Source organism: Pseudoliparis swirei, chromosome 11 (genome assembly GCF_029220125.1).
Source record: "Pseudoliparis swirei isolate HS2019 ecotype Mariana Trench chromosome 11, NWPU_hadal_v1, whole genome shotgun sequence".
Classification (NCBI taxonomy): domain Eukaryota; kingdom Metazoa; phylum Chordata; class Actinopteri; order Perciformes; family Liparidae; genus Pseudoliparis; species Pseudoliparis swirei.
Window position 1 is genome coordinate 14980054 of NC_079398.1, and position 23878 is coordinate 15003931.

General features: G+C 42.4%; 1 protein-coding gene across 2 annotated transcripts; it reads left to right on the plus strand.

The window, feature by feature from the left end:
• Positions 1-8990: 8990 nt before the first annotated feature.
• Positions 8991-15589, plus strand: LOC130201280 (synapse differentiation-inducing gene protein 1-like). Of its 2 annotated transcripts, none has more exons than XM_056426134.1 (4): positions 8991-9154; positions 10797-11288; positions 13965-14102; positions 14762-15589. In XM_056426134.1, the coding sequence occupies exons 2-4, from the start codon at positions 10863-10865 to the stop codon at positions 14918-14920; spliced, it is 723 nt and encodes a 240-aa protein (XP_056282109.1). In that variant the 5' UTR covers positions 8991-9154; positions 10797-10862; the 3' UTR covers positions 14921-15589. The 2 variants fall into 2 exon arrangements, with proteins under 2 accessions (XP_056282109.1, XP_056282110.1); XM_056426135.1 differs by having other exon boundaries at positions 14766-14899.
• Positions 15590-23878: the final 8289 nt, after the last annotated feature.

Genomic DNA, 23878 nt, shown 5'->3' on the forward strand with positions numbered 1-23878 from the left:
TGATACAGGCAGGATTGTGATCTCCGTGATAGAATTCAATACTCGGAAGATTGCTCTAGTGTCATCTTATATTATCGCCGAATGTTTTGATGGAAACTTCATACGCTCACCAAACAAATGCTGGAGTTAACGGACTGTTCCTTCATTGTTGGTGCGGATTTCAATGCTGTTTGGGACCCACATATTGATCAAGGCCACAGGGGTGCAGGCACAGGCCACAAATGCTCTGAAGTCATGGGCCAACAGTTTAGTGAACCCCACCTGTAAGGATTACTCCTTCTTCTCAGGTAGACATAAATCTTTTCCAGAATAGATTTTCTTTTGCATCCCCATTTATTCAACTCAATTGATAATGGCACTATCTGACCATAAAGGGTCTTTTGCTCCACCACCCTAGGCCGACTGTCTCAACGTGCTGCTAGATGGCGTTTCAATACCTCTTTATTAAATAATGAATCCTATGTCACACAATTTATTGCAGAATTCCATTCTATTCTGCTCTAACGCAAAGCTAGGACACTCCAACTGCAAAACCTTGAATCTGAATTCACCAGATTAGACTCATTGATGCAAACAAACTTTACTGACCAAATAGCTTTAAAACGATCACTAGTTAAGAAGGAAATAAACAACATTCTGAAACGCAAATCTGAATTCATAATTCATAGAGGAGTCATTTACTTGCCATGAGAATCAGGTCAAGTGACCATTTTCAGATATTTGAAATAAATAAATCTTTTCAGACATTTTATTCTAATTTGTATCAATCAGAGGTTACTTTGGATAAAATCCACTGTGACGGATGGTTAAATCAGCTTGACTTGCCCAAGTTATCAGTAGAGGAATCAGCTGACTTAGACAATTTGGTCACTAGAGACGAACTAAGAATGGCAGTACAGAATATGCAAAGGAACAAATCACCAGGTTTTGATGGGATCCCCTGAATTTTATGTTACTTTTTGGGAACAGTTGGGTCCATTCCTTCTTGACATGATTAACTGGATGTTAACACAGCTCTGATATCCTTACTCTTGAAAAGGATAAGGATCCTACAGAGTGCTCTAGCTATCGTCCTCTTAGCCTGTTAAATTCTGATTTAAAATATTTGCTAAACTCCTAGCCCGTCGTCTGAGTCTCGTATGTCAAAATTAATAAACTCTGACCAAACAGGATTCATCATTATTGATGCTGCAGAAGAAAGACACCAAAGTCACTTCTCTCTCTTGGCCTTAATAAGCTTTTGATAGACTTGAGTGGCCATTCTTATGGTCAGTCTTAGAGGTGATGGGCTTTTGATTAAAGTCATGTATTCTAACCCTTCAGCCCAAGTCTTAACAGGGCGCACCTTCTCCTTTGTTCCCTGTTTCCAGATCTTCACGCCAAGGTTGCCCCTAGTCCTGCACTATTTGTCCTCTCTCTTGAGCCTCTGGCTCAAGCCATTCTCAAATCTCTGTGGTGTCACCAATATGCATTCGAAATACGCGCATCACCTCTCATTGTTTCATCTTCTATCCTTTATCAGGCTTCAAAATTAACTGGCCAAAGTCTGCTTTACTCCATCTAAACGAATCTGCATGCAATTCAATCATCTCTGCCAACATCCGGATTGTTAAACAGTTTAAATACTTGGGTGTTGAGGTTTTCCTTGTTTAAACAAGATTATTAAGCATAACTACTCTATGCTCTGAACAACATATTGAAAGATATGGAAAATGGATGAGTCTCCTATGTCTATTCAAGCCCGTATCTCTGTGGTTAAAATGAATATCTTACCCAGGATTAATTTTGTGAGCTCTGCTGCCTCTTTCTCCTCCTTCTGACTACTAATTCATTTGGAAGGGCAATGACCGACTTAAAAAGTCTACTCTACAGAGGAGAAAGGAGAATGGTGGTCTTTCAGTTCCCAACTTTAAACTCTATTTTTTGTCTTTTGTCTTAAGGCCTCTTCTTACATGGTTTGACCCGATCCTCAGTGTGCTGGCGTGCTTTAGAAAGTGCTCTGACCGAACCATGGTCACTTCATGATGTTCTTTTTGCCAATATCTCTAACAAACAGTGCCAGCTGCGCTTTTGCCATTTGTCTCTCATCTTATCAAAACCTTTGGCATACACCACTATTCAACAATAAAGCTCTCCTGATTGGTGGGTTCATTATCTAAAACTGACTTACAAAATGCATTCAGTCTACCACGTTTTCTTTTACCTTCAATTAAGATCAGCACTCAAGGCATATGGTGTCCCCTGGCAGAGAGCTTTGCATCCATCCTATCCGGAAATTATTACAAATGCAGCAAAACCAGCAGTATGGTATCTAAGCTCTATCAGTTTTGGTGACACCCTGGCCCTCAGCCTTCCTATTGAGAGATTGCCCAGACTTGGTCACTGATTTCGACTGGCATGATGTATGGTCTAATATCTCAGAATCCAGACCATCAGCAAATTCACTACAATTTCATATAGGACGGTATCTCACCCCCTGAAAATGCATCACATGAAAATAATTACCAGTCCTTTTGCTCTTCTGCCCACTAAACACTCCCTGTTTGTCAGTTTTGGAACAATATTGCATCCAAGTTATCTGTGTTGATTAATGTCACTGTGCCTGTCACTCTCAGTGTTTTGATTCTAAATGTTTTTGATTCAGACTTTCAGCTCTCTAAAATCCAAATCGTGTTGCATTTGCTGGACTTCTAGCTGCTAAGAGATGATTGCAACCAGTTGGAAACCACCTCATGACTTGTCTGTTCGAACATGGATGCTTTCCTTTTGGATGTTGTATATATGGGATCTCTACAGCGCATAAATGGAGCATCAGAAAAGACTTTGGACACTTGGGGCAACATTGCTGACTCTTTGAAAAATATGCTATAGATGTGTGCTATCGCCCCTTACTTCTAATTGAACATGTCCTTGGTCCCTATCAATGTTATTTGTCTGTCTGTCTGTCTCTTGTGTTGTGTGTATATTTATGTCTCCCCCCCCCCCCCTCTTTCCTCTCTGCTTTATGGTTCTGAGAGACTCCTTTGGTCTCAGCATATTGTTGTAATTTGAAAGGGCACCATGTGTTGGTGTTCCGCCATCCTGTGTGATTATGCTAAATAAAAACATTTGATCGCAAAAAAAAAAGCGTAACAAGGGAAAGCAATGTCAATGTCACCAAGAATCATCCAGTCAGATCAGGTCGTGGAGAATCTTTCATAACCATTCTCACAATGGCGACATTTTCTCACATGGTGTCACGTTGATGTCACCGTGCTGTTTATGGCTGAACATGAACTGTATTGTTATTCTCCCATGTTACGGAGCATGGGAAGCGCTGTCATGAAATAAGAGAACATCGTGACAATGTTGGGTTGAAAAATATGAGGCCCATCTTTTTATGGGGATAACTCTATTGCAGCAGACAGCTGTCCGAGGATGGATGACCAAACTAATTTGGCAGAGCAGACATTTAAAGAGCCTTGGACCAGAGTGCTGGAGCAGATGAACAGCTGCACTATTTCTTCATCTGAGATCTTGATGATTACTCTTCTCCCAGGGGCTACATGTGAGCATGGATTCTTTTGGAAGGCAGTCCAAGTCAACACATGTCCTGCTTAGCAGTTGTGAGCGGTCATTGACAACGTTGGTGTGGCAGAGCATCATAGCTGTCTGCAGTGCTTTAATTATGTCCGGATTGTTTCTTCAGCATGGAAAGACTCCTGTGGGTCCATTCCAGGCTTTTGAAAATGAGAGGCAGGAAGACACACACAAACAAGTAGTCCTTCAAGACCTTTTGGCAACCACAGGAATCCCAGGGTCTCCTGGATTGTTTATTAGGCACAATATCAGCAACTGTGGCAGATTGCACTGAAAATAGCTTTTCAAATAAAAGCACAAACTGCAGCCTGAAAGACTCCGATAATAAACCCGCACCTGAAATTACAGCTCAGAGAAGAACATTGAAAAGGAACATTAGGAAATGTGGGGATATTGATTAAAATCAGAGGGGGAGCAGATGAGGAGTATCACGGTGCATTCATAGTGCAAGCTTCATGACACAAAATAATTAGTTTTTGTTTCAGAAGAAGATGGCTTTCAAACATATTAAACTGCGGAAGATATATTATGCAATCTACTATAATCATTCCATCAGCATTTTTCTTTTATTGTTCACAAAGTACAAAAGGATTTTGTGCACGACAAAAACTGATAAATAATTTCTGGATCAGGCTTATTTTCACAGCAGCTAATACACAAACGCATCTTTTGTGAATAAACCACAATCTTCGTGCAATATGGGGCTGGGGAGCTTAACCAGTTAAAAAGACAGTCAGGACAAAGCAATCTAAATTTAAACTTTAAACACAGGCTGGGACAAACGCTTCCACAATAACGCCATGGATCAGGAAGGTGTTATCTGCGGTAGTCGCTGTATGAGTGCAGCAATGGCCATTAAGCCAGCAAGTGGGACACGACAAAGAGACATGTGCTAAAATGCAAATGTGTCCGGCGATGTCAACAAAGCTAAGAGAAGCTCAAAGCAAACACTCACACACACAGAGAGAGCGACTTCACTCTGCCCAGATAGAACTGACCCCATATCTTCATGTAGCAAATAGTTATTTGCTCCTACATTAATGGTCTGAATTTTAAGTTGAGCACCTTTATTGAGTTTAAGTCCAATATTCAAATTCCCATGAGCTCTGTTTAGGTCACAACGCTCCACTATGTTTGGCGCATAGAGTCGGTTTTATAGCTTTTCTGCTGTTAACGTGAGAATTACCAAAACAATTAGCTGAAAGATGCTAAAACACTAACTAAAATTGATAGGAACAGCAAAGCAAAAACTCTTTATGGGTTTGGCACTCAGAGCGACTACTTTCACAGTTACATGTAGTCATTTAATTCATTGTAATTATACAAATATTGATGATAGGCACTTTAAAAAGCTGTGGAAACTATTTGTAAAGTCAAAGAGGCTCTGTATATGTGTGTGAGTCAGAGGTTTCGGGGCGGCTTACAGACATGGTTACAGACATGATGCTAAGAGACAGGTTGATGAGTCACCCCGTCCCTCAGCGAGCTCCCCTGCTTAACCTGCAGCAGCTCCTATACGATTACCTATTTAGAAGCCTTCCACAGCAGTCCCACAACCACAGACAGAAGGGGAAATCTGCTTTCGTCTGTGCTCTGTTTGACGGAAAGTATTGAAAGCATAACGCTCTTCTCTTTAAGAGATGCTTTAATGATTTTAATGGAAAATCGTAAAGCAGCGAGCTCTAACATATGCAGGCTGGTCCGATGATACATCAGGGATGGAAGCAGCTCTGGTAGGGCTGGGCACATTTAATTTTTAGTTATTTTTTTGGGACTGATGGGATAGACTGTGAATAAAACCATTCCCACTGTCGGACCTGACATACCCGCATACAGGATTAATGTGTGTTCATTTGCAATATTAATGTTTCAAATGGCTATCCTCTGAGGTATTATTCATTTCAAAGATCGTCAATCCCCTTAAAGAGGGACACAGTGTCAAATCAATATCACAAACAATGTACACAGCTAGTTTATTTTTTCTTTATACAGCTACAACTACTGGCACAGCATTCTACATTGGAGGAAATCCATCATATTAATGATCCCGAGGCCGTTTCATTATTCACCGAGAAGCTGCTCGGCTGTCCAAATAAATTATCATTGCTGTTCCATTAATGGAAGTTTTCAAATCTCACCACGGAGGATGCCATTAATCTGCACATCGCGTTTCTCTAGAGCGGAACAACGTGTGAAGATGAGAAGATCCCCGCTGTTCACTTTCCTTCTGGAGAAGGAAGCCCAAATATGATTGACGCTAACTTCTGCAACTCCAGACCGGATCAACTTTTCCATGCACTGCTAAAGGGATATGCGTTTATAGGAGAGGGGTCGAGCTACAAAGTGGTGCTTGTGTCTGAGACTCTGACCTCTCCCCTCCTGATGGAGCGCTTTCAGCTAATTCCACACATATTGCATTTGTTTGTTGGATAATAGCAAAGCCAAAAAGCCTCTGCCGGTCCCTCGGGACTCCCCCGCACATCCATCCACTTGCACCGGCACACGGACATGGGCCAACTTCCAGACACATACTGTTAATATTCTGATTGGACATTTGTGGAAGAACCTTGAAAAGTCACTGTGCAACTTTCTAACACTTTAATGGAATTGCTTTCCATAATGTTGGCATTCACCGACTCTTATGTTTTTCATTATGACAACCGACTGTGGGAGTCAAACTCCTTTTCATTTTCTCTGGATAGAAGAGGGAAATAAATTACCTTCAATGCTATGAAGATCGCCCGGTTTTACTATCAGACCTTAACAAATAATGCAAGTGAAATTCTGTAATATGGCTCTCTGTAGCATTTAAGGTGAAGAAAGTTAGCATTATGAAAGAGCTTTTGTTGTGTTTGTTGGCTATTAAACTCAATTTGCTACTTTGATAGAAATATTCACAGCCTTAAGGCGTTCAGCTGGACGTGTTATTTATTTCCCCACTTGCCTACTAGCTTATTAATCACCAACTCTCATTTACATATGTTCCTTCTGCCCACAACAGGAAATGACGCTGTCCTTGTACCCTGAGTCAGGTGCTGGATGCGAGGCAGTATTTAGTGGTGGCTATTTTTGTAATACAGTGAGGGTTCAGTTCCAGGCTTGCAGTCCCGCAAGTAGCTCCCGCTTCTTTTTCTGCCAACCCTCTTCCTGCTGCACCTGAACCGAGCACCGCAGGGAGTGAAGTCCCACTGTTTTCTACAAACTGACCTCTTTGGACAAAAGGATGCAACACCTGATGTCTGCAATGAACATCAGGAGCAGACAAACTGTGTCTCTTTTGGAAATAACCACAAATATATGGCTTGGTTGACTGATAGGTTGTGCTATATATACAAAACGTATCTAAACTGTGCTGCAACTGTGAATTTCCAAGTATCCAGACAGGTGAATTTTTTATTTTTTATCAGCAGTCAGAGGTGCTCTATTGGCATACGCCTCGTTACAATGTTTGATGCACACAGCGGCCATCTGGGATAAACTGCTTAATCTCCTCTTTCTCTGCAAAAGCCGGCTCGGCCAGATCAAATTAAGTGGTTTGATACTTTCTCTGCCAATCGGATTAGGGTGAGTAATTCCAAAAAGTGTTTAAATGATTAAAGCTGGTTAATGGGCATTAGGGAAGTTCATGGTGTCAGGAGTTGGCTGCAATATCAAACGGGAGGAGGGAAGTCAATAAGAGGTAAACGTCTGCTGTAGTGTTGCTCATTGTCAATCAACTGCACTATACCTGCATTTGCAATCCTAATCTGTTTATTTCTTGAAATTACAAGACTCTGGGTACAAAATACTTGACAAAGTGTGCATCTGCTATGTAGTGACACAGTGCCTAAATATAGAGTGGAAAATGGAGCAGAAGAAAGGGGCACCGGGAGGACCATGAATATTCACGGTTCATACAGAAGGCTGGCAAAAGCCTAGTGCGAGGGGAAATTACACAAATTATACCTAATGTAGCACCGCTGAGTTTTCCTGTTTCATCTTCATGATGCTTCATCATAGGTTTGGATGTGTTGCAGATGTTCCTGTGGCATTTTCACACGGATCTTCATTAGAAAATGTTACACTGAATGCTGCTGCTGCTGATGATGGAGAGAGAGATAAACACAGAAGAAGAATGGATAAAGGGTGCCAGAATCTGGCCCCTTCTTCTAATATACTCATGTCCTGAGGGAGAGGTATCCATCATGGAGACTGCCGGGCTGTTACGCCACGTCGCCTCGCGCATGTGAACACAAGGTGACTCTGGGAGAGACGCACGTGTGTGCGCCCCCGTCTTATGAATGCAGCCCCATGTTTCCCCCATAAAGTGTCCATCAGCACCTTAATGCATCTCCCAGTGAAAGTGACAGAGCCTTGGCTTGCACATTATTAACTCCAGACATTTGTATGAGCCTGTGGAACAGAGTGCTCCTTCTGAATAAGATATGTGTCAAGTGTCCAGTTGCTATATGAGTATTTTAATTTTTACCATTTCAGCTTGTTTTTAGCGTGTTTTCACGATTCTAACCCCCGTACGGTGTCCCTGTATACTGTAGTTATGTCATTATTATTCTACAGTTGGATCAAAATAAATGAGTCTTAGTTTTGCTGTCTGGATCTGTTATATCACCTATTTGCATGCATGGGAAATAGATCGATATTAATGTTATGTTAACAGTGTTTACAATGATAAATTGTGGCATGGAATCATCAGAAGCTTAGTGGAGTGGGTTAAAGTCCCTCCAAAGTTGACAGGCTCATGATAAATGCATTGGATTTGTCTAAAATATTAATAAAATATTAGTGTGCAATGAATTTAATAGTGGCTCTCTCCTGCGCTATTCTGAGCCAATTCAGAGACATCGGCAAGGAAATGAAGGTTAAATAACAATAAACGATAAGAATAGAATCTGAAATTATACCACGATAGGGAATCCTGAAATTCATGCATCAGAAATAGAGCTTGATAAAAAAATCTGCAGATTTTGTTTTGTGTTTCCTTTTGTGGGCGTTCTCAGTGGGCAATAATAACACTCGATAAACACTCAGCTTACAAAGTTGTGCAAGCAATGCAATGATTCAAGAACACACACACACACACTTATGAGTCTACGAAGTGGGAATGCTGGCTCATGTGATCTGAAGTATATATTCAGTGGGCTAGCAACCTGTTTCCAAATGACTGTCTGCCCACGCAAGGAGGCTAAACAGTACTTCCGGGGAAAGGTAGTTACAGTAATGACATGTCAAATCCATGGTCACTATTAGAGTTTGCAGCGCGCCTCAAGCAGCCAATCAGTTGGCTGGAGTCAGCTCAGCCTCTGCCGGAGTTGTTTTGGTGCCTGCTCACTGTGAGACTGTGCGTAAAATCTACCTGTCAGACGCAGCAGCGGGGCCATGGAAATCTGCGCTCAGCGAGCAAAGTCAATTCTCACACACACGGAATAACTTCCTTTTGATCGGATGTGTTGCGCGGCAATGGCAGGATCCCAGCACTGATGATGTGAAGTAGAAAGGTGGGTCCGTCCGTCCGTCTCGACTCAGTTGCGCCGAGGAACGATGCTGAGCAAAGCTGCGGGAGGATTTTCCACTACAGGTAAGATGGTTTACGGAGATGTTTAGCTACTAGTATCCAAAAGATGTTCTTCGCACTTATTGCAGGGTATAGATATGAGATCTCGCTATTATACAAACGGGTAAAACAGTGAATAAATACGAAGATTCCCCTCATGATCAGCTATATGAAATGTGTAAATCCAATCGAATTTTATGAGGTTTATGATATGTTATCTAATCAAAATAATGACAATTGTCATTGTTTTTGTGTGTATGGGGCGGGGGAGAGAGAGAGAGAGATGAATGCACTGTGGTAAAAAGAGAAGGCAGAAAGCATATAGCTCATGGTCATTAATAACTGTTGAGTGCAAGCACACACTCACATATGCTAAGTGCACATCTTCATGGTGTAAGATGAATTATTTGTGGATGTGGTTTGTGTTGTCTAATGTAGTGTGTAATGGAATTCCCTGTTATCTGGAGAGTGGCTCAGCCTCAGCAGCAGCATGTGAGAATAGAGACCGCGTCTTTGGTGTGTGGGCTCAGATTCAGCCACTGGCCCACATTATTCACGCTCCTCCACGCCGAACAGCTCTGGAACGTCCTGTGAGTGCATGAGCTTTTGTTCTCCAGGGGTCACAGAGGCCAGATGCCTGCTGCAAGTCTTGTCTGTGGGCCAGGAAGTCATTGTCAAATAATATCTGTAATATATTGCAGTACTACATTAAATATGAGCTTTCAAGGGTTCCTATTTTATAGTTTTTGTTAGGACTCGGTCAGAGGTATTGATATGCTTGAGTCTTGAGGCTAAAGGTTCACTCGATGGAATTTCATTTCTGGCTGTTCGTTTTATTTTGCCTCGTCCAGGTTGGGTGTGTTCAGGTCTCTGCAACTCAATCGGCTCTCAAACCTCATAAATCAAGCCCTCTTTTCTCCAATGTTAAAGCCTCCGCTTTCTTGTGTATGTTCACCCTTTGGCTCATTTCTCAACACCAAAATTGCAAAATAGCTTTCTATAATCCTGAAATATGAGGCAGACACCTCTGTGGCTTTTATCATATTTTATCGTAACATAGGATGAAAGATTACTTTGACGGTTGAAGTCTTTGTTGGCCTAAAGGATCTGACCGTTGTGAGCTAGTGAAACAAAGTTGTTGTTTTTTTACTCAAATCTGGACATGCTTAGATCCCACAGCCTCTCATTGGCTGAAGTGTTGCCTTAGTGACGACCTCTCCTGGCAGTTTATTGTTGTTGTTTATGTAAACACACATTTTCTACTGGTCTTCCACTCATTTAAACACATTCAGGAGGACTAAACAAAAGGCCACTTCAGACAGTCAAAGTAATCATATGCAATGCAAAGTACAGCCGCCACACTTTCCCTGGTGTTTATATCGGCAGCATGACATGTATACTTCCGTGACATGTGGAAGATATATTTTTCCTGAGGGTGTGAGATGCAACAGTTGAACATACAGCAGATGGTGATTTCATGGCCCAGACTGGTGAGAGCTTGTGAGAGGAATGGTGATTCCCAAGCAAGATGAAATCTTTCCTGCATAAATTATTGCATTACTAAACACCTAATGTGGGGATGGATAGTATAATTACATTGCTTGTTGTTTAAGCTTCTACATTTCTTATTAATCTTATTTAATTGTAATTCTACTTATTTCTCCAGCCATCAGATCGCCAAATCTGTTTGGGACTTCCTCCTCTGGTCCACTAGACGTTTGAAGCGGCCGTCATGGAAAGCCTCAGAGAGCTCCAGAACCCCCTGCTAGACAAAACCAGCCGACAAGTGGTGCACAGCGATTACCAGGGTTACCAGTGTGACTACCAGAGCCAGCCTTACCAGGACAGCCTCATTGGCTACTACTACACTGGGACTAATGGCGAGCATAAGACTCAACAGTTCCTGGATGCCAAATCCCTGCATCTGGCTGTGGAGGCCTTCTACAGACCCAACTTCATCCTGTACAAAGACGACGTGAGCCTCCACAGCAAGGACTCCAAGAGCGAGAGCTTTGAGACCACTTTCACGGAGAGTAAGGACACGCTGCTGGATGGAGTTTCCACAGAAAACCCTCTGGACAGCATACAAGGAGAGAAGGAGGAGAAGATCCAGACAGTGTCGTACGAGGTGGAGGAGGAGCAGGGTCCTGAGTATGAGGTCAGAGGGCACACCGAAGAATACATGTTCTGCATACGTGGCAGTTTGCTCTGCTTTAGTGGTATTTTATTTAGAGGAAGTTCCTGATATACTGGGTCTCTACAAGCCATATGTATTTTAGTTGTAGCCTGATACATGATTTTACAAGTTTCTCTGCCCAGCTACAAGCTAAATGGGAATAATAACTACATCACTTAAAGAGCAAATGAAGGGAACTAAGAACCATGTGGCCATGTTTTGAGATTTGTATTTATTAGTAGTGTAACTGTCAAGGCCATCTTTAAGCAGAAAGTAAGCCGTGGTGTTAATAGTGATGCTTGTTATTTAATTTACCATTCTAATAGACTACCAGTGGGATTCACGTTCATTTCTTTCCTCTAAATTGTCAATTTGTTGGAGTCTTTCATATTTAGTGCAGGATAATTGTACACTGGTTTTTTTATAATTACATTCTAAGAAAATGACTCATCTTAGTTTATCTTTCCAAGCTATTGCTTTTGTATAACTTCGCTCTCCAAAGAAAAGCGTGACAGCAAAAGAGGAAAGTCTTTTCAGAAGTGGTAAAAATCTAATTTCACCCAGAAACACTTGTGAAGTACTCCCGGCTGTGAGCTGGCGGAGGAAGAAGTATCACCCGAACTGGGCTGAGGATCGAGCCAGCTCTCTTCACTCGGAAGCCTGGCAGATAGATAGAGATACAGCTGCGCCCGCCATGAACGCCATGAGTAATGTTGTGCTGTGAGGGTATTAGGAGGGACTCCTCTGCTGATGCCTGGCTGTTGGAGCAGGTGAGCCTGCAGCTAAAGTTATTCCATGTCCAATTCAGAAGAGAAAATTAATCTGATGAACAGTGCTCAGGTGGAAGTTGGGCTTCAAGCTGGAATATGGGACTTTTTGCTCAGCCCCTGCGTTACTACTGCACGCTTGTGTGTGTGTGTGTGTGTGTGTGTGTGTGTGTGTGTGTGTGTGTGTGTGTGTGTGTGTGTGTGTGTGTGTGTGTGTGTGTGTGTGTGTGTGTGTGTGTGTGTGTGTGTGTGTGTGTGTGTGCTTCTGTGCTTCTGTGCTCGGATTCATGTGACGCAAACAGTGCCAGATGTGTGTTGATGCATAGAAGTCCAATCAAACCTTCAGAGGACTGAGATTAAAAATAATATATGCCACATTTCCAGGGTGTAACTGCAGCAGTTACTTGAAAAGACATACGGATATATTTTTTTTCAGCAGATGTTTAACATCTGTGCGACGGATAAAATATAAAATGCAAGTAGTAAAGTAACAAGAGTGCGTGGGTGATGCCACTGTGGGTCTGTGGAGCCGAATGTCCCCTCCAGACTCTAATGAGGCCTCAGAGAGCACAGTGACAGGGTTGTTAAAGGCACGGTGCCTCAGCGGAGCCCCATCAGTTATACTGGCATCACGCCAGACTGGGAGTGTGTCCCCGGCCGCCGGACTCGGTGTTCGACTGCCAGTATAGACTGAATGCACAGTCACTCAGAACTGTTATCAGGTCTTGCTACAAAGATAAAAGGGAGATTACTGCTGTTTGTACCCACCAGTTTGTTCATGTGATGTCGGATTATGTTGTGACCAGCTGACGTATTGATGGGTCACACCCGGCTGTCCAGGTGGACAGTGTTCATAAAGCAGGAGCTACGTAATCTTCTCTTGGCAAAGGAGCCAAAGCTGCAATCCTCCACTTCCCTCTTGCATCTAACGGAAACGTCCTGGTAATAGCACAAACAATTCCATTAGATTCTGCAGTTTGGTAAATGTAGATGAGATTAGAAGCTAAGAAAGAAAATTCTGCACAACAAGCTTAAAAACTTGGTCGTCAGCGCTCAAGAAATCCTTTCTTCTCTGCCCGTCTCCCTGACTGTTCTATAATTACCTCTAAAATGGCTGGTTCAGATCCTGCCTTACATATCGATTTTCATTCTGTGCCTTCCTTTTCCCCACTTTGATTGATCCCTGCAGGCTGCAAGACAAACAAATAAAACCCACTCCTTGTGGGGGCTTTTTATTGAGACAAACATCCTCTACGTCTCTGGGACAGCCGAGAGGAGGACAGCGACGTCCTCTTAAAGGTCACCCACCTAGTCGCATTGCCATCCTCTCTGCAGACGCCGTGTGCCAATGTAGTCTGAGTGGATTCCCAATCTCTCAATTATTAACCCACTCAGCCCTCGTGGCCCTGCGTCTGGAGACAGAGTATTGAGAACGTGTTGGACGCCGAGTGCATCTCACGCCGTAGAAGCAATTTAGCACATGAATGACACGGCCTTCTTGCTGCCTCCCCTGTCACCTCACAATGCTGGAACAACCCGGTAATCCTGTGTTATCTGTCAACCCGTTCATGGGTGTTGACAGAGGCACCAAATCCTTTCTGGCTGGCTGAGCACATCATGTCCTGGGTGGTGGTGGAACAAGGACACACACGCTGGTCTTGGGGGGTACGAGTTGTCACCACATGTTCAAAGTACACCTGACTATCCTCACATGTCACCCTTACCCCAGTGTTGTTTAGGAGTCAGTCTCAAGATCCCTGCACTCACCTTTTGTCAATGTGTTGGTTGTCTCTCAAATTGTGATGAGGTGTAAGAGCAGTCATGTAAAAAGTGCATCATCCTCTCCTTTTCTGACGTTGAATTATTCTCCATCAACCCCGCTGTCTTCCAGAGTGACAGCTCCAGTGACAGTGAGAGCGAGGACCACTTCTTCGTGCTGCCCCCCCGGGATTACCTGGGCCTAGCCATCTTCTCCATGCTCTGCTGCTTCTGGCCCTTGGGCATCGTTGCCTTTTACTACTCTCACAAGGTAAAGGCCCAGAGACCTCAAGCCCGTCATTAACTCTGATTGCACTGCGTTCTATTTAAGGTCAGCAAGCACAAGCACTCAGACAAGTGCTACCGCAGCCCATTTCTCTGCCTGTGACCCTCCTCACATAAGTTTCAGATGATTGACGATGTAAATTCAGCAAGTTCGGACCACTTGTCACGCTTCTGCCTTCACTTTCAGACATCTTTAACATTGAGCTTTTGGTCCGCAGTGTGTATGTGTGAGCGGTGCACTTTTATGACATCATGTTAAGTGGGTGCATCCGTAGCTGAGACCCGAGTCTCCTGTATCTTTCTGGTCCAAAGAGATAACTCTCACATCCTGCAACCTCAAGCAAAACACAGCATATCTCAATGGTTTGGTGTCATTTTCCATAATAATTGCAGAGACAATTATGCTGGACAGAAAATAATGCGGCAGTAGAATAAATAAAGGACAGTTTCATTTTTTGATAGGAAATCAAAACACTCAAATAACACATGTATCACTGTCACATGGATAATGATTTAATTGCCATGGTAACTAATGGCTCCCAAAGAGTATTTCTTGTTTTTCCTCTTTTGACTGTGGCTTAACGCCTACTCATTCACTCTGTGCTGATGAGTAAGCTCATTTCACTCTCTGCTTTGTTTTGTCAGACAGGCAAGGCCATCTCTCAGGGAGACTTCTCCAGAGCAGGAATGAGCTCCAGGAGAACCCTCTTCCTGGCGGCTCTTTCCATCACCATTGGAACAGGGATGTATGTGGGGGTGGTTGTGGCCCTCATAGCGTACCTGTCCAAGCCTGGACACGTATAGCACCGGGACCGGCCGGTTTGGGGTCAGATAGAGAGGAAGAGAAATCCAGGTGGGAGGCAGGGAAAAGACAAGGCTGGATACCTCTCCTGGAGGCGTGTGTCTGTGCTGCTGCCTGGCTGTCTGTGAAGAGAAAAGACTGGACCAGAAAGACAGAGGAAAGAGGGAAACAACAAGATGTGTGGATGGAGTATTACTTGGACTGCGTATTGATCCGACTGAATCTTTATTTCTGGGATACAACACTCCCACCAAGGTATTCCACCACTTCAAGCTGAGATGGATGACGACTCTTCCACAAAGACTGTGCTGTACTAATATGTTGAAACATAACAGTGACTACCGAGCTTTTGCCACATTAGTCGTTTACAGCTGTTTTATTTTACCGTCATAGTGGCTGTAATCTCTGCAGATACTATTGCAGATTGTATATTGTCCACTTCGTGAATTCATTTCTTGGAAAAACATTCAGCCAGTGGGCTTTTTTGGTGATTGTTGACTCAAGGAATGTACCAGAAAATTATCTTGTTAGTAAACAGAGAGAAGTTGACCTTGAATACAAAGATAAACAAGTGTACACAAAGTTGCTGAGCAGTGGACAAGGGACATATTTGTGTTTATTGTGTTCTGTCAATTAGGTCAATAAATACATTTGGCATGAATGAAACATCACATGCTCTGTCTCATCTCTTATTCATTGTTTCTTTGACACTGCAAGCAGGACCTCTTCTACATTAGGGGACACGTAAGGAATAATTAGCCTAATAACTACACAGTGACCATTCCAATGTAAGAACCAATATTACCGCAACGTCTACTTTCATGTAATTAATCGTGTCAGATAGCATCCAGTTTATAATCCATTCAGTAACTCGTCTTCTGCGTCACTCACTGTTTAGCCGTGAGCCAAATGAGAGCAGCACTTTATTCCCCCTCCTGGACTTGGAACAGAAAACCATGCACATGGGCGTCCAGAGCCAGAGTCCTAAACATGGGCAGCATCGGCCACATACTGAGCTCAAGATGCAGAGGAGAACATATTGAATACACCTATGGACCCTATTATTCACGACCAGAATACACGATGCAGGTGGTAAGGTAAGCGAGTTCTACAGGAAAGCCTGCACAGCCTGAGCTCTCTTGTGTTTGTCTGCCTCCTCTTTTGCAGCTTCTCTTCAAGCAAGTCTATAATGCATGAAAAGTGGCTCCATGGGATGGACGAGGGCGAAAGTGACGCTCTCATCAATGGGAGCTGTACGGGGTGCTGAAGTGGGCTCACTCTGTGAGCAAGTGCAGTGCTGCATGTGTTTTCTCTCCCACAATAGAAAGGGAGTTTCACCCACGCCCGTTCACCCACCCACACACACACACACACTCACACACACACACAAACACAGCATCCATAGCTCGCTCAGACCACCAGAAGCAAACTGATTTCATTAGTCATCCACCCCCATGTGAATAAAAACTTTCCACGAGGCAGCAGCGGGTTGAATCTGAACATTACGTGTGTCAGTAGACTTTCAATGTGGGCCACGCAGGTCTTTATTCTAAAGGAATTATAAGACTGGACTGATTTTCTAAATATAACCCTTGTATCTGAAATTAGACAACAGTCTGATTTTTGGCGAGTTATAGCCCGATCTGTCACATGGAGTTGATGACAAAAAGAAAGAGAGAAAATAAATTGGTCCCCCACGGAGACCTGAGTTGGGAAACATGATGAATGGGCTGAAACAAAATGGAAATAATCTGAATGGCAATGAAGAGCCAAAAAGACATTAGAGCTGAGTTCTACAATAATAAGCAGCATGGCGCTCTTGAGTGTTCATGCGACTGAAAGCCTTTTTCAGATTCTTATCATTGCTTTGATGAAATACCTGTCACCACTCTGTGCTCGTGAACAATAGGCACACAAGCAATAGTGTATCATCCATGTGTGCAATGCCTCTCTGCAAAAGAGGATGGATTTTAAGTTGTTGCAGCAAAAAAGCTTAGAATGTGGATTTTGTATCCTTTTGTTTTATTAACAGATATTATAAACAAATCCTGGGAAACTATAAAATCAATCAAAGAATCCTCCCTGTGAAAAGGAAAGAAAAATCAAGTGTAATACTCGAAGATATGACTCAACAGATAGCAAAACCACCCAAAACCAGAGAGGGAGGTGTGATTGAGGAAGATGGAAACTGTGTCCTGAAGATGTACGTTATTGGGGGAATAGTTTCCATCTTGTAAAAGTGTAAAACCTCTTGGCTCTGTATTGTGTGATGGATTTTAGATCAGAACCACATAGTTCATTTGGTAGATTAAAGACACCTGCATGCTGTTTGAAGTTCATCCTGAGATCAATTCCCGAGCAAGCAGACACGTTTAATGCATATTTGATTACGTAAGGACACTTTCTCGGTCAATCGCAGCACCAATGACGTCTCTGGCAATGGATGGGACCAAACTTGTGTCTGTCGCCCTCTGAGACTTCAACAGTTCATACGGAGCGGTCAATTAGCATAAAATAGTACTAACTTTTTAACATACCAGAAGTTTTAGATGGTGGTATTCTAGTATGTCCAGAGCCAAATAAAATTAAAATAACTAGATTTAATGAAATATTTTGCCGTTTTTCGCCTTTTTCCGGTAAACGCAGATTTTGAAACATAAATGCACAGGATTCCCGATCAGGCCGCACGTTTTTGATGTATTTACGCATATGCGAGCAACGCTGCGACCTGTACGCTCGGACAAAGTTCTGAATAATAATAATATGAATGAAGCCCGCAGGGCAACAATCAGTGCGGCTTCGCAGTCTGTGGGTTGTTAGCAGTGGCGCTGTTAGCCGTTTCCACCTTCAATCCGAAGGTACTCTTCCAAAAAGGCCCAAACTAAACATTAATACAAATATGTGTTGCGGAGCTCTGTAAAATGCTACTGCTGCATTGATCCATTTGAATTACAATATAATAAATCTTAGTAAAGAGCAAAAGATCTGAGTTCTTCTTCTACCACCACTGAGCTCCAGCAGGACAAATGCGTATGAGCAACTTGTTTTTCTATCGCACTTTTCCAGTGAGCATGAGGAATTGAAGACATCCCATACAACAACTCTGATGTCAGCATCCATCTCTAAAACTCTCTCTCTCTGCTCTCTCATCCTCCTTCTCCTCCTCCTCTTCCTCTCTCTCGTCTCTCTCCCTCCCTCCCTCCCTCCCTCCCTCTCCTCTCCTCCTCTCTCTCCCTCTCTCACTCCATGTTCATATCAGAGTTCAACTCATCTTTGCAGCATTTCACAAACATGCTTATCTGCCCTCACACCTTTGTCGCACAGCAAAATGCCTCTCTCTCTCTCTCTCTCTCTCTCTTCTCTCTCTCTCTCTCTCTCTCTCTCTCTCTCTCTCTCTCTCTGGTGCTAGGCTTCTGCACTGATAAGGACCTCACAGCCTCCTATTCTGGCTTTACTTATCACTCTTAAGCAACAAGGGAGCCCTGTCTGGCTGTTTATGTTTATCTTCTCCTCACAAGTAAACACTGGACTTCTTTTCTGCTCTGAGCGTTTCTCAAAACTGCCGTCTAGTGCCATCAGAAGCATCTCCAGCAGCTCTCAGATAAAATTAATTTAAGTGCAACCTGAGAACCTGACACTTCATGGGGTGATGTTTCTGAGACATGAGCTATAAAGCAGGAGGAGACAAAGGCTAGGTATGAAAATATTAAAGCAAATAGAGACTAACAGTTTACATCTGCTCAGATGACTATAGGGTTGGCATCTGAAACTGCCCACAGATGCAAAAAAAGAAGAAGATTTAAGCACTTCTTAAAGGTGAAACATTTAAATATGGTTTGATACATTGAATTACAATAAATCAATTACAAAAATGAAGATATTTATATTTAATGGGTGTAACACAAAATGTAGGAATACTTTCATTTATTAGATTTATTTAGGTTAGATGGTGTTCATATAAATGCAGAAATATGTTTAATTGGGGACTACCCTTTGCGCATGTCCCAGATCTCGCTCTCTCAGTTGTCTTTCCGTCTTTTCTCCTGACCAGATGCAGCAAAATGAACGCAGACTCATACCAACTAAATTTGTTTGTAAGTAACTGTATTTGTTTTTCAGAGTAGTTTAGAATGAACCTCGCTACTTCATTCGTTTTCTTCCTTCTTTTATTACTTTATTAGTTGTTATTACTTCATTACTTTTTACTTTTAATTACTTTATTACTTTTTATGACTTTTTTACTTTTTATTGCTTTTTATTAATTTTTTTATTTCGACTTACTTTTGTATTACTTTTAATTTTTTATTTTAAAAAATGTGTTGACTTTTTTTACTTTTTATAAATGTTTTATTTTTTATTAATTTGTTATTACTTTTTTACTTTTGTATTACTTTTTTTATTTTTTAATACTTTTTAATTACTAGTTCACTTTTTTATTACTTTTTCACTTTATATAACTTTTTTAGTTTGTATTACTTTTTTATTTTATATAACTTTTTTACTTTTTATTACTTTTTTACTTATTTATTACTTTTTTACTTTAGATTACTTTTTACTTCTTATAACTGTTTTACTTTTAATTACTTTATAACTTTTAATAACGTTTTATTACTTTACTTATTTTGTATTAATTTTGTATTACTTTATTACTTTTTTACTTTTTATAACTTTTTTACCTTTGTATTTCTTTTATACTTTTTTACTTTTGTATTACTTTTAGACTTTTCATAACTTTTTGACTTATTACTTTTTTACATTATATTACTTTTTTAGTTTTTTGATTACTCTTACTTTTTATTACTTTTTTTACTAATTCATTACGTTTTTACTAATTCATTACATTTTTACTTTAGTTTACTTTTTTACTTTTTGATTACTCTTTGACTTTTTATTACTTTATGACTTTTTGATTACTTTTTGACTTTTTGATTACTTTTTGACTGATTACTTTTTGACTTTTCTATTACATTTATACTATATATAACTTTTTGACTTTTTATCACTTCATTACTTTTTATTACTTTTGATTCCTTTATTACTTTGTATTATATTTGTGATACTTATTCTAACTGATATTGATCCAATAACAGTGATATTGATCCAATAACAGTGATATAGATAACACTAACCCTAGGCTAACCCCTAAGAGGTTAGAGTTAGGGTTAGGGTTAGGATTAGGGTTAGGGTTCGGTTGGGAAAGATGCGGGGTCCTCCGAGGAGAACCAAGAGGGGCACTGACACTTGTGGGACTCAAGGTTTTAAAAGGGGGGTAAAAATTGAATAAAACGCAGGGCCGGGCCAGTCCGGCAGCAGAAGAGGAGGAGGAGGAGACCGGGGAATGGCTCATAGGATAAAGGTTTAAAAGTATATGGATGCTTCCCAACACACTAAAAGCAATGGAAATCACCTATGAATGGGGATAAAAACATGTTAGAAGGAAAGAGGACAGTGATGAACAATAAAAGATGGTGGAACAAATAAATAGTTATAATAAAATAATAATAATAATAATAATAATACAACAATAACAATAAAGAAACACCATAACAATGTACAACACATCTAAAATAAATAAGTGCTTGAATAAGAAATAAATTAAATAAATACATTTATAAAACACGTCTAATAAATAAAAAAAGTGCTTGAAGTTAAACAAAACAATTGTAAAGTCATGGGAGTTGATAAAGTAATTTTAAAAAACTCAAAACATATATATTATTAAGAAAAATATATTTAAAAAATAAATATATAAATATAAATATATACAAATATACAAATATAAAATTATAAAAATATATATATAATTATACAAGGAAGGTCCACAAAGGTATACCAATGTATAATGGTTAAAAGGCACGATGGGAAGCATCCAAAAAAGGTAATAAAAGTAAATGCCAACAGGTGAGCAGGTGGAATAGATTGCTGTTTACTTTCCACAATGTAATTCTCTTGTTTCTTCTCCTGCTGTAGCCAGACTAATAGATCTTAATGAGCACAGAGTAGTTCTCGACAAACCACGAACTTCCACACCAGACTTCAATCAGCTGCTTAATCAAAAGGCGTGTGGGGCTAAATTAGCATTGTCACAAATAAAACTGCAGCATAATATCCTGCACAACCTGTGAATGCTGATTTCAGCCAGTTTTAAGTACTGAGAAGATGATTTCTATCCAATGAAGGGTACAAAAGAACTGGTTGGCTCTAGATCAAACCCTCTGGGTGCCTTTGGAGAGAAAAAGAACCATGGAGGTGAAATCAGCCACCAGCCAAGACAGATCATTTAGCCACAGTATCAATCCTGTCTCCATAAATTCACAGCTGACAACCTCATCACCAAGAGCACCAGAGGAGTGAGGAGAGATGGGAATATTGATCAAGATATCAAATCATGTCTTTATACATTTTAATAAAAAACAGTTCCCCCAACCCCCCCCCACCCCCAGCCGAAAAGATGTTAAGATGTACTCAGTATTCTAGCAGCTGTATATTCATGTATTGATTGTGTATAAAAGTAATTGTGAACTAAATTGTTTGTGAACGAAGCTCAAGACTGCCCCCGCGTGGAGGAAATGTTGCACTACACGCAGGTTGTAAGATGAACCGCTCAAGGCCAGTTGTAGTTCAATGTAATGCTCACAAATTAACTGTATTAAAAGACCCAATAACACACACACGCACAGCACAGTTTTTATTAATTTGTTATTACTTTTTTACTTTTGTATTACTTTTTTTATTTTTTTATACTTTTTACTTTTTTATTACTATTTCACTTTTTTATTACTTTTTCACTTTATATAACTGTGACAAGTGTGTCGCTGTCACTAGTAGGTTCCCCCCCTAAAGCACCAATAAGCCACAGCAGCCAGAGGGATATTCGGTAATCGTGTTTATTTCCGACAGCAGACGGTGTCTCTGCTCTGCATGCCCCTCTCCCGTCTTCAGTCCATCCAGCTCCTTTTGAAGACACCGCCTCGCAGATACACAAACACAGATTGTCATCAGCTGGTCTGATTGTCATCAGACCAGCTGATGACAATCAGACACCGTTCCCTGAACCACACCCCCGCTCCACCCACTCTGCAGCGAGCCTTAACACCCCCACTGCCACATACCTCCACCGCCCGACTTAGGCCGGGGCAACATCCGGCCTAACCTACTCCCCTCCCCCATGAGGCGGGAGAGGAAGTCCCACGACCATCTGTGTACCCGGCCTATGGATCACCTTGAAATTAAAGGCTGCAAAGCCAGATACCACCGAGTGATTGGCGTTGGTATCTTTCATGCGGTGGAGCCATTGGGCGGGCGTGGTCCGACCAGAGGGTGAATGGCGTCCCAGGAGGTAGTAGCGCGGGGTCGACCGCCCACGGATGGCGAGGCACTCCTTCTCCACCGTGCTGTACCTGCCCTCCCTCTCCGACAGCTTGCGGCTGATGTACAGCAGGCGGTCAAACCCCCTACCTGCTGGGACAAACGGCCCCAGCCCTCTGTTCGACGCATCGGTCTGCAGAGTAAAGGAGAGAGAAGTTAGGTGTGTGAAGGTGGTTCCCCACAGAGAGCTTGCTTTACCTCCTCAAACACCAACTGGCACCGTCCGTCCACTGGACGGATCTGAGGCACCTTTCCGGGTCAGGTCAGTCATGGGGCTGGTCAGCTCCATAAAGTTCGGGATGAACCGCCTGTAATAGCCCGCCAGCCCAAAACTGCCTCACCTCTTTTTTAGTCTTGGGCGCGGGCAGGCTGCGATGGCGCGGTCTTGTCCACCTGAGGCGCACCTGCCCGGAGCCCAAGTGGTACCCCAGATACCGTACCTCCCTCCGTCCAACTGCACACTTCCCGGGTTGGCGTAAGTCCGCCTGCCTCAGGGACTCCAGCACCGCGCCCACCCTCTGCACATGCTCCGCCCAGGTGGTGCTGTTTATGATCACATCATCCAAGTAGGTGGCAGCATATGCAGCGTGCGGACGCAGCACCGGTCCATGAGGCGTTGAAAGGTGGCCCGAACAGCCCAAAGGGAAGCGTGGTGAATTGGTATAACCCAAAGCGGAGTGGAGAAGGCCGTTTTTCCTTAGACTCTGGCGACAGAGGAATCTGCCAGTAGCCCTTGGTTAAATCCAGTGTCGTAAAGAAACACGCGGTGCCCAGTCGGTCCAGGGCTCGTCGAACCCGGGGCATTGGGTAAGCATCGAACCGTGACACATCGTTCACCCTGTGATAGTCCACGCAGAACCGAATAGACCCATCCTTCTTGACCACAAGAACAATGGGACTACACCAGGCACTGTGGGACTCTTCTATTACCCCCATCTCCAGCATTGCAGCCAATTCCCGCTGAACCACCTTTCTCTTGTGTTCAGGTAACCTGTAGGGTCGTAACCGCACTGTCACGCCCGGAGGAGTCTCAATCTCGTGCTCTATGAGGTTTGTGCGTCCTGGAAGGAGAGAGAACACATCAGCAAACTGCTTTTGCAACCGGGCAATGTCTGTTTTCTGGGTCCCGGAGACGGTCTTCACAAAGGCGAGGCGGATTGGTGGATTTTGGGACCTCAGGCCCCAGCTCCTCTCTCTCAGATACCGAGGACACCAGAGAAACAGACTCCGCCTCCCTCCATGCTTTTAGGAGGTTGAGGTGTCTATTCAACTCCGAGGTTATTTTTGACGCTGTATACTCCGGGTGCTCATCAACTATCCTGAGAAGTGTCTGTCTGTCCCTTTCAGTGAGCTTTGACTTGCGCCCGCTGTTCTTCTTTGCTGATGCCGTTCGTCCGTGTTTGATGTACACAGTCATCACTCTGGACACTGTTCCCCTGGCCACATTGAACAGCTGTGCAGTTTTTGTGACAGATGCACCAGATAGTCTTGCAGCAACTATTTGGCATCTTTCAAACTCCGTTAAGTCACTCATATTGCGTCGAGCACCGCTATTCGGGCATCGATAGCCACTTCTCGGAGGCGACAAACAA